General features: G+C 34.9%; 2 protein-coding genes across 2 annotated transcripts in view; both read left to right on the top strand.

Moving 5' to 3' along the window:
• The window catches only part of LOC129943014 (tubulin beta chain), a 125,581-nt gene extending 119,520 nt beyond the window's left edge, over positions 1–6,061 (top strand). The window contains exons 6-7 of the mRNA XM_056052248.1: positions 4,816–5,138; positions 5,230–6,061. Of these exons, the coding sequence (XP_055908223.1) occupies positions 4,816–5,138; positions 5,230–5,319 (413 nt within the window). The 3' untranslated portion in view covers positions 5,320–6,061. The remainder of the gene's footprint in view (positions 1–4,815; positions 5,139–5,229) is intronic.
• Positions 6,062–9,138: 3,077 nt separating this feature from the next.
• On the top strand, positions 9,139–14,378 carry LOC129954081 (uncharacterized). Its single transcript, XM_056067747.1, has 3 exons — positions 9,139–10,029; positions 10,144–12,239; positions 12,320–14,378. Exons 1-3 carry the CDS (start codon positions 9,139–9,141, stop codon positions 14,376–14,378), a joined length of 5,046 nt encoding a protein of 1,681 aa, XP_055923722.1.
• Positions 14,379–17,945: the final 3,567 nt, after the last annotated feature.

The raw sequence follows: 17,945 nt of genomic DNA, 5'->3' as shown, positions 1-17,945 counted from the left end.
CTTACCATCATCATACATATATGGCAGACATAGTGGGTAATTTGCCATTTGGTTGATTTTATACAAACAAAACGTAATTTTGTCATTAATTTACTCTGATTAATAAGCCTAATTTGGTTGATTAAAATCTTTTTGTTTTTTAGAATGGTTTCTCCTTTTTTGAATATGACAAAAAAAAAATAGCAACAACCTAAATAAACATAATCACACCCTTTTGCCTACTTTTGGGCGTTGACCATCTGTCTCACTCACCAGGGTTGACAACTTATCACTTATCATAATTAATGAGAATCTATTATTATTTTGTTTAACTTTTCGTCAAAGTAGTACATAAAAAAGTTGGTCAAAGTTCTTAGTATAATCCTCCAAAAATACCCTGTCAAAGTGTTTTTTCCTTCTCAGGGTTTATAGCTATTTTAAATTTTGGGACAACCTTTGATGCTTTTTAAATCACTTACCATATTTTTAAGCTCTACACTATTTTTTCTACTCTACTCCAAAACTTAAGCAGCATAATTTTAAAGAAGTGCTTCCAGCTTTATCACTCCAAGAGCGTTAAATTTATTTTGTTGTTGTGTATTTTGGGACACATTTCAAAATCTTTTGTGATATTTTTTCCTCCAAATACATTTTATCACATCCAAATTTGGGTAGTCACTTAGGGACACCTTCTGCTTTTTAATTCAATCCTCCCAAGTTCTTTCAGCTGTTTAACGGTTTCATTTTATTTTGGGACACCTTATAAAGTCTTGAAAATCGCTCGTCATACTTTTAGTGTGAAAATAATTCCTCCAAAATCTTGTCAGCTGTTAGATCGATTTCCTAGCGGACAATCTTAAATCTCACTTTTATTTTGGGACACATATTTATCTTTAAAACTTCTATCCTTCAATAGTCTTGTCAGCTGTCAAATCTTTCTATAAGCCTCTTTCAGCTGTTTCCTTTTAATTTTGGTATACGTTTCTCCAAAATCCTTCAAAAGTCTTGTCAACTGTCAAATATTTGTTCCTATACTGTTTATGAAATTCATATCCCGCGTATATTTTGGGGAACTTTTTTAAACCTCATTTAATTGTTTCAATTTATTTTATGACGCCTTAAATCACTTGTCATATGTTTTTCTTAAGTGACAAACTTAAATCTTACTTTTATTTGGGACACATTTCTAGTGGTATACTTATTTCCGAAACCATTCAAAAGTCTTGTCAGATGTCAAATCGTTTTTCCTATACTTGATATGAAATTCATATCCCACGTATATTTAAGAACATATTCTTAAAACCTTTACAATTTTAAAAACATGATTTCAGCTGTCAAATCGATTTCGCCTTGGATTGTTATTCATTGTTTTTATTAATATACTTTTCTCTAGGTTGTCACCATAGGGTTGTCAGTTGTCAAAATATATGTCTTTGATTAAGTGTCAAATTTAATATTTTTGTAAGTTCTGGGACAATTATGACCTTCTATTTCAGCTCTCAAGTCGGTTTTCCAAAACTTGGTATGAAATTCAAATCCATCGCATATTTAGGACACTCCAAAATCGTTTTTCATAGTTTTTAGGACTGTTTATACTTTTCTATAGGATTGTAACCAAAGAGCTGTCAGCTAACAAAACATTAGTATTTATTTTTGGGACATGTCTTATGAACTCTGGAATTACTTTTCTGGTTCTTTTTAATACCATCCAGCTACTATCCTCTCAAAACCAACTTTCTATGTGTTTTTGTACTTCTGGAAGGTTTTTAGCTTTTCCCCTTTTCTGGTTCTTAAACCGTTGTAGTTCTAAACAATGTCAGTTAAATTAAAACACTAACTTTAGTTTTCGATTTTCATCCCTGGCAGGAAGGGTTTACTAGTGAAGTGAACTCATTTAATTTCTTTTTTTTATAAGAGCTATTCGTTAAAGTCTAGAAGATTCCAACGACACTACAGGACGGACGCGACGACGACATGTATCCTGTTGCTTTAAAAATGTTGAACCCTCTTCTGTTTACCATTCAACTCCCAACCACCAAACCCCATCTCTTTTAGAGGGTTAATGAAAGTGAACGAAAAAAAAAAATATACATATTTATCTCACGGCTGGCATCTGCTAGAGCCTTGTTTACTGCGTATAATTTATTGTAACGCAGCGCCTTTGCTAACGACCCTCTGTCTTGCTGTAGTCGAAGTTGTTGGTTGACGGACATTCTTGAATTGTACAATTGTCACCAGTTCCCGTGATGGCGTTTATTTTTCATTTCTTCGGTTCATTAATCATTTTCTATTTAGAGCATGACCCGCTGCTGGCTGGGTGGCTGGAGCTTATACACAGCACAGAAGCTTCCTACCTTTTGTTGAACACTCACCATAAGTACTACGTACCTTACATACTCGTAGATACGCAACGCACTTTTCACTGCATCAAGTTCATGGAGAGATTTTGGGGTCGGGAAGGGTTCGTGACGTTCTCAAAGCTTTTGTTATTTTAGATATACCATGTTTAGAGAGTTTGGTTTGGGTTCTAGGCAGTTCTATATAGTTTTTGCTATGTTATATACCTATACGAGTTTAAAACCTAGGCGTAATCAAGTTGAAAGAATAAATGCGTTATGGTATCGTGTACCTTGTTTTATTTTGCTAATTAGGGTAAACTCGCACAAGAAGTAAGTGATGGTGGCGAATGAGGGATATTATTGATTGCGGTCGTTTGTTATGTGCTGTGTTGTCTTTGCTATTATATGGTGTGCTACGTGATAAGGTTAGCTGCAACGAATTTTGTTGAAAGTAATTTTGCTTATTGTGTTAAATTAGCATCGTATATACTTATACCTACATATATTTTCAGTTGACCTTAAAACCATCTATCTTTTTGGGGTTATTTGTTTTTTTTTTTAATTAGACATTTTCACGACTAAGAATAAAAACACAAAAGTCTCATAGATATCAACATTTAAATTTGTGGATGGTGTTCCAAAACAAATGCAAGATTTGAATTTACCGCAATTTGTAGACGAAAAAAGTGTTGGCAACCCTGAAAACCAATTTGACAATTGACACTTCAACTAAAATATAGTAAAATATCTAAACTCGTAAGTGTCTTATTGGTTTTGTTTTTCTACGTGGTTGCAAGAACCTTGTTCTCATTTGGCGGCTTCTTTTTGGAACACCTTTTTAAACTTCGAAATTACTTGTCAAAAAAATAATTTTCTCTTTAATCCACCAAAAGTCCTGTCGGCTGTAAAATCAGTTTTTTTTGTTTTAAATTAAGGTAATAATTGTGAATGTCACGTGTATTTTGGGACAAGGGTTTTAAGCTTTTAACATCACTTATCGTATTATTTTGATGTAATAGTTTTCTCTACAATTCTCTAAGAGTCCCGGCAGCGGTAAAGTTATTTCTTGTTTTGAAATAGTTGTCAAATAACTACTTTTCTCTTAAATTCATCAAAAGTCATGTCAGATATCAAATCATTTTTACTTTTTAAATTAGGGTGATTTTCCAGGGACACCGATTTAAGCCTTCAAAATCACGTATCGTATAATCTCGGTAACTACTTTTCTCTTCAATTTTCTAAAAATCTCGTTCGTGGAAACATTTTTTTTGTCTGTAGACTTAGTGTCAAATTCGAATGAATGTTATATTTCAGGACACCTTTCTACTATACCCCAAAAACCCTACCAGCTGTCAAATAGATTTTGATTTCTTCGTAAATTTCTAAACTTCCAGTCAGTAATAAAATTTTATTCTGTATACTAAACGACAAGTTTTAATCAATGGTTTATTTTGAGACAACTCTTAAAACCTTTGAAATATCTTTTCTTTTTTCTACAATATTCCACAAGTCTTACCAGCTTTCAAGGTTGTTTTTACTTTCTTCGTGGTGAGAGCAAATTAAAAACTCGCGTGTATATTGGGACACCTTTTTTAAACTTCCGAAAGTATTTTTTATTTTATTTCAAAGTCTCCTTAGCTGCCAATATGTTTTTGTCAAATTGAAATCTGTTTTAAATTTTGGGACACCTTTTAAGGGTTCATTTTTATACTAGCTCCCAGCTGTCATTTTTTCTATCCTTAGGAATTACCAATATTTTGACAGTTAAAATGGTGTAAATTTCAAATATAACGTCCTATGTTTGTCAAATTCAAAGGAGAAGTCTTTTCAGATGTCAAAATGTGTTTGTTTAAATTGTTATTTACTATTTACGTTAATGGATCGCTAAATAAACACGCTGAAACACGTGAAAATGAACCGAAACTTTCTACAAAATTGCGATTTAAACTTAGCCACTTCGCATTAGACATTACTCAAGTTATGGCCCAAATACCAACCGAAATATACAAAAAAGTGTTTAAAAATTACCTTTAAAGAATCGCATTCTATTATGAATCTTCCATAAAATGACAAAGTCCAAACATTTTTGTGGAAATTAAATGTTCGCAAAAATGTGTCGCTGTATGTGTCTAATTTTTTTTTTTTCTAAGTGAAAAACGAATAGCCCTGTACAATATCTCTTTGTTTCAGTAACTAAGTCCATATTTCGGTTGCGAAAATTGACCCCTATTCAAGCCTTGTTCATTTTTTCAGTTCAATTTCAAAAGATTGTCGATTATACTCGTACTGTGAATTGACTGTAATTGGAATAAGGTCTTATCAAACTTTTCACAGAACCACTTTATACCCCGGCTTTTATTTAACTTATCGATTAAAATGTTCCAACCCCTTAAACCAATCCTTTCTTTATATAAAAAAAACATACAAAAATCAAGTGTTTTTAATCAAAAGTATTCATTTTCATTCTTCTTATTTTATTTGTATTTTTATCACACAGGTCCAATGTCAATGAAAGAAGTCGACACTCAAATGTTCAACATCCAAAACAAGAACAGCAGTTACTTTGTTGAGTGGATTCCGAATAATGTGAAGGTTGCCGTTTGTGATATTCCACCACGTGGCCTTAAAATGTCAGCCACATTCATTGGTAATACAACCGCCATTCAGGAAATTTTCAAAAGGATATCAGAACAATTCACTGCTATGTTCCGTCGAAAGGCTTTCCTCCATTGGTACACCGGGGAAGGTATGGATGAAATGGAATTCACTGAAGCTGAGTCAAACATGAATGATTTGATCTCCGAATATCAACAGTATCAAGTACGTACCTACATACTTTTATTTTGTTTTTTTGAAAAAAACATTTTTTTGACAAAAACTTTTTTTCTTTTCATTTTTACCCACTTAACAGGAAGCAACAGCTGACGATGATGTGGAATTTGATGAAGAGCACGAAGAAGAACACGATACATTTGATGATAAAATCCAAAATGGCTTGTAAATTGGCCAATAAACGCGTATACACCTCCATCGTTATATTCATGCTCAATCCTTAGTTCATTACTCGTCGCATATCGTCGTTATTATTCCAGTGTTCAATTTGTATGCGAAGAGCAGCCTCCACCGTTTTTAAGTTCTTTTGATTTTGGTTTTTTGAAAATGCGAGCGTGTAAAATGAGACGATACAAAAAATGATCCAATACTTTCCGCATGTCCTCCGAATATTATTATTTGACTTTTTTTCCCATCCTTAATAAATAAATAGGATTTATCATTTTATTTACTACATAAATTATTACCACAACAAAATATAAAAAGATGTAATTCAAAATAATATATCATTAGATTATTATTAATTGGTATAAAATGGACTCTCATAAGAATGTAAAATATAATTTATTATTTTTGTTTATTCTTTTTTAATTATTCCTCTTTGACAGTTTACACTCATATATTCAAAAATAGTATATTATGTATGTTTGTAGTTTGTTTTTTTCATTAACAAAAAGCCAAACCGTTTTCATTATTTGTATTCCTTCTATTTTCCTCGCCTTAATTATTATACTTTTAAAAATGTTTTATTGTAAAAGAGTTTCTTTATTTCAAAAAAATAATATTAACAAAAACAAATTGTTACAGTAGCAAGGTAAAAAGTTAAACAGAAATTTAAGAGTAAAAAATATTTTATATAATATGACAAGATTTAAAAGAGCAAATAAAACATTAAATAAATATCAATAAAATGTTGTGTATTTTTTTCTTAAAAAGTTTTCAAATGGAATTTAAAAGAAATCAAAAAATCAGCGTCAGTGATGAGACCAATTTTCAACTCAGAACCTGAATTTCAGTAATTTTTAGGTTAGGTTGATGGGCAGGGGATTGTTGACGTCTTCGCCACAATTAGATCAAAGTAGATCCATCGTGATGCCTTCAAGTACTGAACTTCCTTAAAAGAGTAATTAAACGTATAATACTATTGATTGCGTTTTTCTAGCCATTAAGATGCTTTGGTTCTTAGAGTACCTTCAAGTTCTCCACGATCATTGAAGAAGAGCGTGGTAATGCAGAAGTTTATGACCTGTTATTATGCTTACAAGTAAAGATTTTTTGTCTAGGTTCATAATCAAGTCAGATTTTGTATTGTCAAATTTAGGTCTCAAGGCATTTTGAGCCTTTATTAGTTTCTTGTTAGAAATGATGCGTTTTTATTTACAGGATGGGGTGTTTATGGTAGAGTCTATACTGGATTGGTGCAGTGTTGTACCAATCTTCGCCAGCTCAACCGCTTTCTCATTCTCAGGTACACCGCTGTGACCTAGTACCTAGCAGAATCTAATGTTATGCTGTAAGCTAAGAACTGTTAGTTTTTGGAGACAATAAGGTGATATCAGCTTTTGAGAGCGCCATCATGTCATTGACACATTATTTGCACCCTATGACACTGCTTAGATCGGTAAGTCTAAACAAGTTGGCAAGATAGAGTGTTTCAGAGAAAGAACTTGCTCCTACTCCAGCATCCGTTTTCGAGCGGACAGAATATATCAATTCGTTTCTGTCAGAAATGATAGGATCTGTTGAAGTGAAGACGCCTGATTATGGAATCCGCGGCGAACCGTTTTGCTGGCGAGTTTGCCATTTTTCAATTATTGCTTTTGCCTTCTTCGTTTTGAATTCGACCAATTAACGAATTCGAAGTTGAATTTGAGATGTCATAATGTTTCTTGGCGTGCTGAAATCCGACAGCTTTTTGGTGAATTCACAGGAGAAAGAGTGTATTATTATTCACTGTTCGATTTCGTGGATTCTTTTTTGATTGTAGTTATATAAAAAAAAACTAGCAAACCCGACGAACTCCGTTTCGCCACCAGATGGCTTCGTTTTTTGTAACATTTCGATTGGGGATTAAAATATGAAGAACAATTATTTGTTTTGTTTTATATTTGAAAAGGAAATATTTTCTTTCATTTCACAAAAGTAATGAATTCATTTCGAAAATGAAGTGTAATTTAGTTGAACTTCTCTAAGTAAAGAATGAAAGTGAATCCAAAGTAAATACTGAATCGAAGCGTTATACTTGTCCACAAGTTTAATTTTCATTGAAGTTCTCTTTGGTAAACAATATTTTTTTGTTTTTTGGTCTGACGTTAACACAAACAAAGCGGATGGTTTCCCACCTCGTGAACACGCAATGTATAGCTGCCCATGTGAAAAGGAATGATTTTCTAAATTTATCCCGCGAACACTAAGCGATTGGCCTTGCGACTTGTTAATTGTCATTGCGAACGCAAGTCGAACCGGAAACTTCAATAGTTTAAAGTCAAAAGTCATTAGTAAAAGTAATTAATCCAGTTGTCGCATCAACTGGCCTTTTTCCATTTCCAACTAACAATTGTTTGGAAAATTGTACAATAATTTGATCATTTTGAAGTTTAACTCTCATATTAGTGGTTAGCGATAATGTTTTTACGTTATTCCACAAAAGTGATGCCTTCAGGCAAGCATTCAATTCATCTGTAGGCGTTCCTCGTTGAATTACTCGCAAAGTCTGCTTGAAATCGCCTACCAACAGTATTATCAAGCCGCCAAAGATGTTGTTACTTCGTCGAAGATCCTTCGGTGTTAAGTTAAGTGCTTCAAGTGATTTATTTTGTGTCATGGTGCACTCAACCCACACAATGAGCTTGCATTGCATCAACAATTTTTCCATTGCACTGGATCGGGAAATATGGCAAAGCTATGTCACATCTTGATCGAATAGTGGAATGTAGGATCTATGTATGTTGGAAGCTTTGCATCCGTAATCATTTTCGAACTCGAATTACTAATGTCACATGACATTACGATGGATGCGCTTAAGGCATTATCAAAAATAACAATAGTCCCAAAACTAGAAAATTCGAATTTACTCCCAAACGAACTGATAGATTTGTATGAAATTTTCTCTAAAAATTGTTTTACTTAATTTTTGTGCGAACCCCCATTTATTCGGCTTAATTCAATCTATAATTTTAATCTAATTTAAGAACTAAGAAACTTATAGCTTAGGATGAGGCTGGTGAGAGAGGCAGTTTTAGAGACATTGTCTTACACAAGATTTGGTTACGTTGAAATCAAAATAAAACTATTGCTTTAATTGACATTTGCATTCGAGTAATGGGTTTATTTGATTCCAAAGAGGTTAAGTGGATGGGAAGATAAAAGAGGTGAGCATTTCTAAAATTACTAGGGTTAATGTCAAGGAAGATGGAATTATAAAGATAAGGAAACTTAAGAGACCCAGAATGCAGACTAGGAGTAGATGTCTGGTATCCGTTTAAGTTCCTCCTGATTAACGAAATTAGAAAATTTAAGGCAGTCTTGATACAAAGGAAGGATCAGGGGATTATGCCGAAGTAGGACTCGAAGGGAAAACCTAAGGAAACTTCTTTGAACGCTTTCATATGTGTTCAGCCTATTTTAGAAAATAATGTTGTTTTATAAAATTTTAACCATAATTGTACACTAAGCGCATTTTATATTCTTTGTGTACTTGTACTTCTACATAGCCACTGTGTTATCGAAATATAAAAGTCAAATCATATAACGTCAAACCTTAAAACCACATGGCTCAAAAAAGACTAAATTTCCGTCTTGCTCGCCATTATTAAAATACTTGTCCTCCAAAGAGGTTATAAATAAATTCTTTATAAATCATTAAAGACTCTATTGTTTTATTCAAAGATCAAATAAAATTAATAAATATAAGAAATCGAAAACGCTTGGTTTCAACAATTCATGGTGACCCCGACGTGATTTATTTCGCTATACTTTTACCATCACGATGGCCGAAGCCGCTCTGAAGAAAATAGAATCGCTAAAAGCTCGACGTCTCGTTTGCACCAAACAATTAGACAGAATAAATGAGTTTCTATCAGAAATTAATACACTTCTTTCGGAATTCGAGGTTCGTCTTCAAGCTTTGGACTCTGTTTTCAAAGCATTTGAACAACTCCAGATCAAGTTGGAGGATATTGATCCCAAGGAAATTGGTGCCAAAGTCGACGTGCGAGCTGAATGCGAGGAGATGTACTACAAATCAAGATCCAAAATTCTTCATGAAATACAAAGTCGAAAATCTACTTTGCGAACAGAAAATGTTGTATCTACCGAAACGAAATCATCTAATCAGTTGAAACTTCCAAAGGTTAACATTCCTATTTTTTCAGGTGAAGTTACCCAGTGGCTATCCTTTCACGAAATTTTCAATTCCCTAATCCACAATAATTCCTCATTAAGCAATGTCTCCAAGCTACACTATTTGATTTCCTCTCTATCTGGTCAAGCTGCTAGGACAATACAATCGTTGGAGATCACTGATGACAACTATGAAGTCGCTCTCAATCTGCTTATTGAAAACTACGACAACAAACGTGTGATTGCCACTGAACACATTAAAAAGGTAATGATGTATCCAGCTATTCAAAAACCTTCATCGTCAAGTCTACGTCAGTTTTGTGATGAGATCAACAGTCATCTTCGTGCTCTTACTACACTTGGACGTCCTGTAAGCCAATGGGATGACCTACTAGTTCAAATACTTCTCCCAAAACTCGACAGTGCAACACTTAACAAATGGAACGAAGAAGGACCCACCGAAAGAATGCCCAGTTACCAGGAGCTTATAAAATTTCTTACCAAACGCACCCTGATTCTCAATGACGACATTCCTCAGGCAAGTACTGCAGTTCATGCTAAAACTAACCAAATTCATCGCTCTAAAACCTTTTCTATTCAACATTCAAATAATAAAAATAACACACGATCAATTTGTTTATTTTGCAAAAAGCCTAACCATAATATTTACAAGTGTGATCAATTTCTTAATCTGCCTGTTGCTCAAAAACAAAGTTTTGTTAGTGGGAACCAACTATGTTTTAATTGCATTAAGCCCAATCATGATGCAAATAATTGCCAAGCATCAAAATGTCGCAAGTGCAACAATTCACATCACACGCTGCTTCATGACGATAACGTTATACGCATCCCTCAGGATGTTCCACAATCGTCTTCATATAACATTGCATCAACTTCAAATGACCAAAGACCTACCTCAAACAATGTCGCAAGTTCTTCCAACAGCCTCACTTCGCCGATGATTCAGCCATATCCCCAAACATATCATCTTCATAAAAATACGTCTCCAGCTGCATACGATACACAAAGCCGTTCAGCACAAGCCATTCTTGCCACTGCAGTAGTTTTTGCTCTTGATAAACAAAACACCCCAGTTCCTTGCCGAGTTTTGCTTGACTCTGCTTCTCATGTCAGCTTGTTAACTGAGCGATTCGCAAACCTTTTAGGCATAAGACGTAAGAGTAAAATAATGTCCATCTGTAGCATCGGAGAAAATTCATTAATTTGCAAACATCAAATTAGCTTCACCATCAAATCGCGATTTAATCATTATGCTGAAAATATTGATGCTTATATTGTGGCCAGAATATCAGAGTTCCTGCCTGATGCTCCCATTAATACAAACGGTTTATCTATACCATCGAATATTAATCTCGCAGATCCCTTATTTGGAACCCCAAGTCGAGTTGATCTGTTGATAGGAGCTGAATATTTTTTTGGTTTATTATCCATTGGACAGATTAAGCTAGGCCCTTGGCTTCCAACTCTTCAAAACACTGTATTTGGCTGGGTGGTGTCTGGCAGCATTGCACAAGGAGAATGCAAGAAAAAGGTCCATTGCTTGGTAAACGATTCTGATGAAAATAGTGAAAATGAAAATATTGCATCAATGCTTACCTCTTTTTGGGAAATTGAAAAGCACGAACAAATTGAATTGCCATTCACGAAAAATGAACAAATTTGTGAAGAACATTTTCTTAAAAATGTGAAACGTCTCAGAAATGGCCGAATTGAGGTAAGATTGCCTTTTAAGCAGAATCCAGAATCATTAGGCAATTCTTATGCGACTGCCCTTCGAAGATTTTACGCATTAGAACGTAAATTGATAAAAAATCACGATCTCGCAGTGCAATATGTTTCATTTATGAAAGAATACAAGCAACTGAAACATATGGTGGAGATCAAAAATCAAGATTTTGGTAAATTGCATTATTATATTCCCCACCATTGCATAACAAAACCTGAGAGCTCTACTACAAAACTAAGAGTAGTTTTTGATGCTAGTGCCAAATGTGATAATGGTGTGAGCTTAAACGACATCTTATACGTGGGCCCAGTCGTGCAGCCTGACTTGTTTTCTTTACTTATCAAATTTAGATCACATAACTACGTGTTTACTGCTGACGTAACTAAAATGTACCGTCAAATTGCTCTCAATGAACAAGATCGAGCATTTCACCAAATTTTGTGGAGAGACAGACCAGATGAAGAGATAAAGACTTATGAACTCTGTACTGTGACGTATGGTACGGCCTCAGCATCTTTTTTGGCTACAAGAGCGCTTTTGTACTTAGCAGAGGAGGAGGGTGATAAATTTCCAGTAGGAGCATCAACAATAAAAACAGAATTTTATGTCGATGATATTCTCACTGGGGCTAGCACGTTAGAGGAGCTCGAATGTATCAAAAGAGAATTAAGAGGAATATTAGATCGTGGTGGATTAACGCTAAAAAAATGGTGTTCTAATAATAATAGCTTGCTACAAGATATACCACATGAAGAAAAGGAACAATTTTTTCAACTTAAAAACAATGATGTCATCAAGACACTCGGTGTAGTGTGGGACCCAAAGGCAGATACTTTTTTCTACAAGGTCAATGCTGGTGAAAACAAGCATATTACTAAACGCACTGTGTTAGCTGATATAGCACGTTTATATGACCCTTTAGGACTTATAAATCCTGTTACTGTATTGGCAAAGATTTTTTACAAAGGCTTTGGAAGCTATGTGGGGGAAATGTTGATAAAGTAGAATTACACGCCTTTTCTGATAGCTCCGAGAAGGCATACGGAACCTGTATTTATATGCGTTCTATTCTGTCCAATAGAAAGGTTTCGGTACGACTTTTGTGCGCTAAGTCTAAAGTAGCACCTGTAAGGAACGTTTGTCTTCCACGACTTGAATTATGTGCTGCGCAGTTGATGGTACAATTGGTAAAAAGGATTCGTCATATATTCCAAGATAAATTTGAAAGGGTGTATTATTGGACAGATTCCAGTATAGTCATCGCATGGTTGTCTTCAGAATCACATCATTGGCAAACTTTCGTCGCAAACAGAGTTGCAACAATACAAAATCTTTCATCCATAGATCAATGGCGTCATGTAAGCACCAAACAAAATCCGGCTGACATTGTTTCGAGAGGAGCATTTCCTGGTGAATTGATGAACTCAAAGTTGTGGTTTCATGGCCCAGAATTCTTATACCTTTCTGAAGAACATTGGCCTAATTCGAAGTCTGTAGATTCAGTTGATGAAAACCTTCTTGAGCGCAGACCTACAAAACATACCTTTCCATTACAAGAAGATACCGATTTTGTGATTAATTTGAAATTCAACAATAATCATCAGAGAACACTCAAAATAGTTGCTTATATTCTAAGATTTTTCCACAATTCTTTAGCGTTATATAGAAAGAAGGAAAGAGTAGGTGGGCCATTTACATTGGAGGAAATGGAGAACGCTCTTCATTGTCTTATAAAGATGATACAGCAATCGAACTATGGATCCGATATCTTACTTTTGAAACAGAAAAGATCAATTTCTCCATTCATTGATGAAAAGGGAATACTTAGAGTTGGTGGAAGGATAAATAACGCTGATGTTGGGTATAAGCATAAACATCCAGCACTTCTTCCAAATAATCACCCGTTTACAAAGGCTTTGATAAGAGATATTCATATAAAATATCATCATGTAGGAGAACAAGGACTGCTGTCAATCGTTCGTGAACAATATTGGCCTGTGCATGTGAAGCCTCTTATACGACGAGTTATCAGACGATGTATATTATGCGCTAGAGCACGTCCACGTTTTGAGCATCCGCAAATGGGAAATCTACCAGAGTATCGTGTAATGCCCTCACGTCCTTTTACAACTGTAGGAACAGACTTTTGTGGACCTTTTATGGTTCACTCTCGGCGTCGTGGGACAGCGGCCGTGAAAGTATATGTAGCGGTATTTGTATGCCTTGTCAGCAAAGCTGTTCATCTTGAACTAGTTGGAGATCTCACTACTTCTTCGTTCTTGGGTGCTTTGCGGCGCTTCATTAGCAGGAGAGGCCTTTGCCGTACCATATATAGTGATAATGCTACAAATTATATTGGCGCACGTAACGAGCTCAGGGCGCTTTATAAGATGTTTCAAGATCAACAGTCTAAATCCGAAATTATGAAAACTTGCTTAGACGAGGGCATCGAATGGAAGCACATTCCTCCTAGATCTCCACATTTTGGTGGTATTTGGGAGGCAGCCGTAAAATCTGCAAAACATCATATGAAACGAATTTTACATCTAGCGGCTTTGACATATGAAGAGCTTAATACTCTTATTATCCAGATAGAGTGCATCCTTAATTCCCGTCCTCTTTCCCCTCTCTCTGAAGATCCCAATGACCTTAAACCTTTAACCCCAGGCCATTTTTTAACAGGTTCTTCACTTATTGCAATTCCTGAGCCAGATCTGTGCGATAAAAATTTATCCTATCTAAATCGTTGGCAGCGAGTGCAATGGCTTATGCAACAATTTTGGCACCGATGGAAGAATGAATACCTCCACACTTTGCAACAGCGGAATAAATGGAAACGAAATAAATTTATTGGGCTTCAATTAAATGACATTGTCATAATAAGAGATGATAACATTCCTCCGTTGAAATGGAAGCTTGGTAGAGTCATGGAATTGCATCCTGGTACCGATCACATCGTTCGAGTGGTTACTTTGAAAACTGCCACTGGAATTTTTAAAAGAGCAGTTGCTAATCTCTGTCGACTACCGGTCGTTGAAGCACCTCCGGACGCTGAGGCATCTTCAGTTGTTGAAGCACCTTTAGTCCTTCAAGACGGGGAGAATGTTCAGCCTATTTTAGAAAATAATGTTGTTTTATAAAATTTTAACCATAATTGTTCACTAAGCGCATTTTATATTCTTTGTGTACTTGTACTTCTACATAGCCACTGTGTTATCGAAATATAAAAGTCAAATCATATAACGTCAAACCTTAAAACCACATGGCTCAAAAAAGACTAAATTTCCGTCTTGCTAGCCATTATTAAAATACTTGTCCTCCAAAGAGGTTATAAATAAATTCTTTATAAATCATTAAAGACTCTATTGTTTTATTCAAAGATCAAATAAAATTAATAAATATAAGAAATCGAAAACGCTTGGTTTCAACATTTCAATATGTACGTCTTGGTAAGTGGACCATACTTGAGAGTCGTATTTAAGGAATGAAACCTTTGTCCATCCACTAGAGAGCTCGGGTAACGTAGGGGTTAACAAATTAATTTAAAAACCGGTTTACAAAACCGTTAGGTTGGCTTTTAGTATTATATCATATATATGAGCACGGAAATTCAGTTCTCGGTCACATTTGAGCCCAATTTCGCGAATAACCTTAACAGATGCAATGGGTTGGTTATGAAAAAGGTGTTGAGACGGTATGAAGTTCTTATTCGCTTTAGTGAAAAAGTAATCAATTGATATTTGTTTATATTTAGGTCAAAGGAGTTTTTTTTTACACCAGACTGAGAAACAGTCGGGATCTAGTTAAGCCAAGAATCATGCATCGAAGTAATGGACTTGACAATTTGAGTGTCATCAGCGTTAAATGAGATATGGGAATATTTTAAAATGAACTCCATATCATTAATGGTGAGAATAAAAAGTAGAAGTCCTAAGTGGCTACCTTTTGGTACACAAGAGTTAGCTAGAACGAGTAGGAGAGAGCACATCTGAAGCAAACATTATATATGTACGTGACTCTCTAGGTCAAAATAAATCCATTGCAACAAAAATCAGTTGAAAGCTTAAAAAGTAAAAGTCTGTGGGATATTTTGTCAAAGGCTTTGCGGAGAAAGTATGTCCAGAAGTTTCATGAAAAACTGATAGAAATAAAATGGAATCGTAGCTGTCGACAGTTGATAGCTTGAAAGGAGAAACTTTAAAAATAATTGGATCTGTAGTAAAATAATGTCAAGATGTTACGAGTATAAGCGATTCCATACGTCGATCAATGAAAAGACATATTCTTTGGTTAAGATCTGATTAAAGGCAATTACATGTGTTTGATTGTGTGTAGAAATCCATTTCAGATGAGGTAGATCGCAGAAGAGGAGACCATGTCACCAGTATTGGTGTTTCCTTAATTGCAAACCGAATCCAATTTATCGTAGAGGTAGTTTAAAAAATACTAATGTTTTAATAAATTTTGTTATCTCTAAATCTACAGAGAGTATAACGCTTTTCAGTAGAGTTTGAGGTTTGTTTGGTTAGTTTAACTTTGATTCTTTCGATAAAATTGTTTGTTTTGATTACTTCAAAAAAACGTTACTTTGTTTTTAGTTCTCAGGAACTCATGAACCGATTTAAATAATTTTGTCTGCACAAGTTCTTATATTGTTTAGATAATATTTGATGAACAAAAATGACAAACAATTTTTGTATTTTAAATTTAAAAAAAATGTATTTTTTTTTTAAGTTCAATATCTTGAAAATGATTCCACATTTTTGTACGTAAATCAAAGTCAATTCTTCTGTTTTACTTATTCTTCAGCACTCGGCAGGCGCACAGTTCAGACATCGCCAATGGAAGCTCGTGGTGACTTATGCTATCATATTCGGATTTAAAGTCGATGAAAAAAGCGTTAGGTCGCCTTGAAATCCCTTTGTCTTTTTCAGGATTTTCCTCAATGTAAATATTTGATCTATCGTTGATCTGTCGTTCATGGAGCCACACTGATACGTGCCGTAGCGTTGCAGACGACATTAATCAGGGATATGCCTCTGTAGCTTTAACAGAACATAATATCAACATCTGCTGGAAGTGCTGGTTAAAAAAGTCTACCATTCCCTGTACTTCGGTGACTAGGTTTCTTTCACTGTTTAGATGCCTACTTACATTGCCATTTGCTTGGTAGTTTTGTAAAAACTTCCGCGTGTGTTGGTGGAGGTGCTGGACTTCTCGAGATACCTGAGTTTTTCAGTTCATTTATTTGATGATCACCAGGATGCTGTTGGTATCCTTAATCTGGAAAATCTAGTGCTTATCACCGTATTACGAGGTGCAGCAAAGGAGATTAGTTAAAAGCCGTTACCTGTTATAGATTTTTCGTAAAGGCTGTGTTTTCCAACTTATCCGCCAAAGTAATTTTCCTTTCTGACTTAAACATTGAAGTCAACGAGCACGGCTTTGACGTAGGTCGTAAATTCCTCAGCTTTATTGGCAGGGGCGTGTTCACATATAAGGCTAATGTATTGGATGCGGATCACAGCCAGGCTATCATTAATCAGCTAGAAATCGATTACCTTCGATCTGAGGCGATTTATCACGATGCACAAAACTGGGGCCCCCAGTAACTTCCACAATTAACTACATATTTTGATATAACAACTTTACCATCGGAAGGAATAAATGTCACCTAATTTGAAAAGTGCAGCTTCAACAATTTAACCGATTTGAAGTTTCTATTCATAGGTATATTAATTTGGGAACGGTTTTCCTTTCCCAAGCTCTTTCGAACTGTTCCTTTAGCTTTCAATTTCTATCCTAATCTATCCTAAAAATCCAAAATAATAGGGGCACTAAACAGGTTTTACATACATACATAGATTCCATACGGCATATGTACCTTTTTCAATTCCTACCATTTCAATTCAAGTTTACCTACCTGTAGACCAGGTACTTCTGCTGATTTGAATCTCTGTGTGAAATTGATATTTAGAAAAAAAACTAAATTTCTCAACCTAAATTAATTGTAATTATCCTCTCAAAATGTTTAAAAGCTATATTATAGCAACATGCTTTCAGTTTAGCTTCCATTGGTTGGGAGAGGTATACAAAAGCACACGAAACGAAAAATAAATAAATTCCATTCATATTTTTGCCTGGGATTAGGCTTGTCTCGTAATTTATGAAAACATTTTTCAACTCAAAATCTCTGCGTAACCCAAAAAATAATTAATCAAAACATAAGAGATTAGAAACCAACCTACATACCCTATACATGTACATATATACCATCCACTACAGTTTTGTTGTATTTTTGTTCAAAAATAAGACAGTTTTTAAACTTAATAAACTTAAACAAAGTCGGAAGGTATTGTAGGTACCTAACCTACAGTAAAAAGCAGCAAAAATTGAAATTTCATCCTCTTGTGAATAATATCCCTTGCTATTGGACTATCAGGACTATTTAGGAAGAACGAAGTCGACGACGACAACATAATGTCAAAAATTCCTTAAATAATTTCCATGACATGCGGGTAGGCTCCGCAGTCCTCATCAACTTCAAGGCGTGCAGCCACTTTGTGCGCCACAATAATGTTAGGAGCCAAATTTTATCAAAACAACAACGAAGTCCGAAAAATATTTCTAAATAATTAATGAACAATTTTTAGTTATTTCAAACCGACCCTCAACGTTGTCGTGCATCGCCCTCTGTCCTCCTTCGA

Source organism: Eupeodes corollae, chromosome 1 (assembly GCF_945859685.1).
Source record: "Eupeodes corollae chromosome 1, idEupCoro1.1, whole genome shotgun sequence".
Classification (NCBI taxonomy): Eukaryota; Metazoa; Arthropoda; class Insecta; order Diptera; family Syrphidae; genus Eupeodes; species Eupeodes corollae.
This window is presented reverse-complemented; position numbering and strand designations above follow the sequence as displayed.

Bases quoted from the DNA above. Each gene is read 5' to 3' on its own strand.
- LOC129954081 (XM_056067747.1), top strand. From the start codon at position 9,139: ATGGCCGAAGCCGCTCTGAAGAAAATAGAATCGCTAAAAGCTCGACGT. The intron at 10,030-10,143 runs GCAAGTACTGCA...TTTTGCAAAAAG, and splicing joins TCAATGACGACATTCCTCAG to CCTAACCATAATATTTACAA. The intron at 12,240-12,319 runs GTAGAATTACAC...TCTGTCCAATAG, and splicing joins GTGGGGGAAATGTTGATAAA to AAAGGTTTCGGTACGACTTT.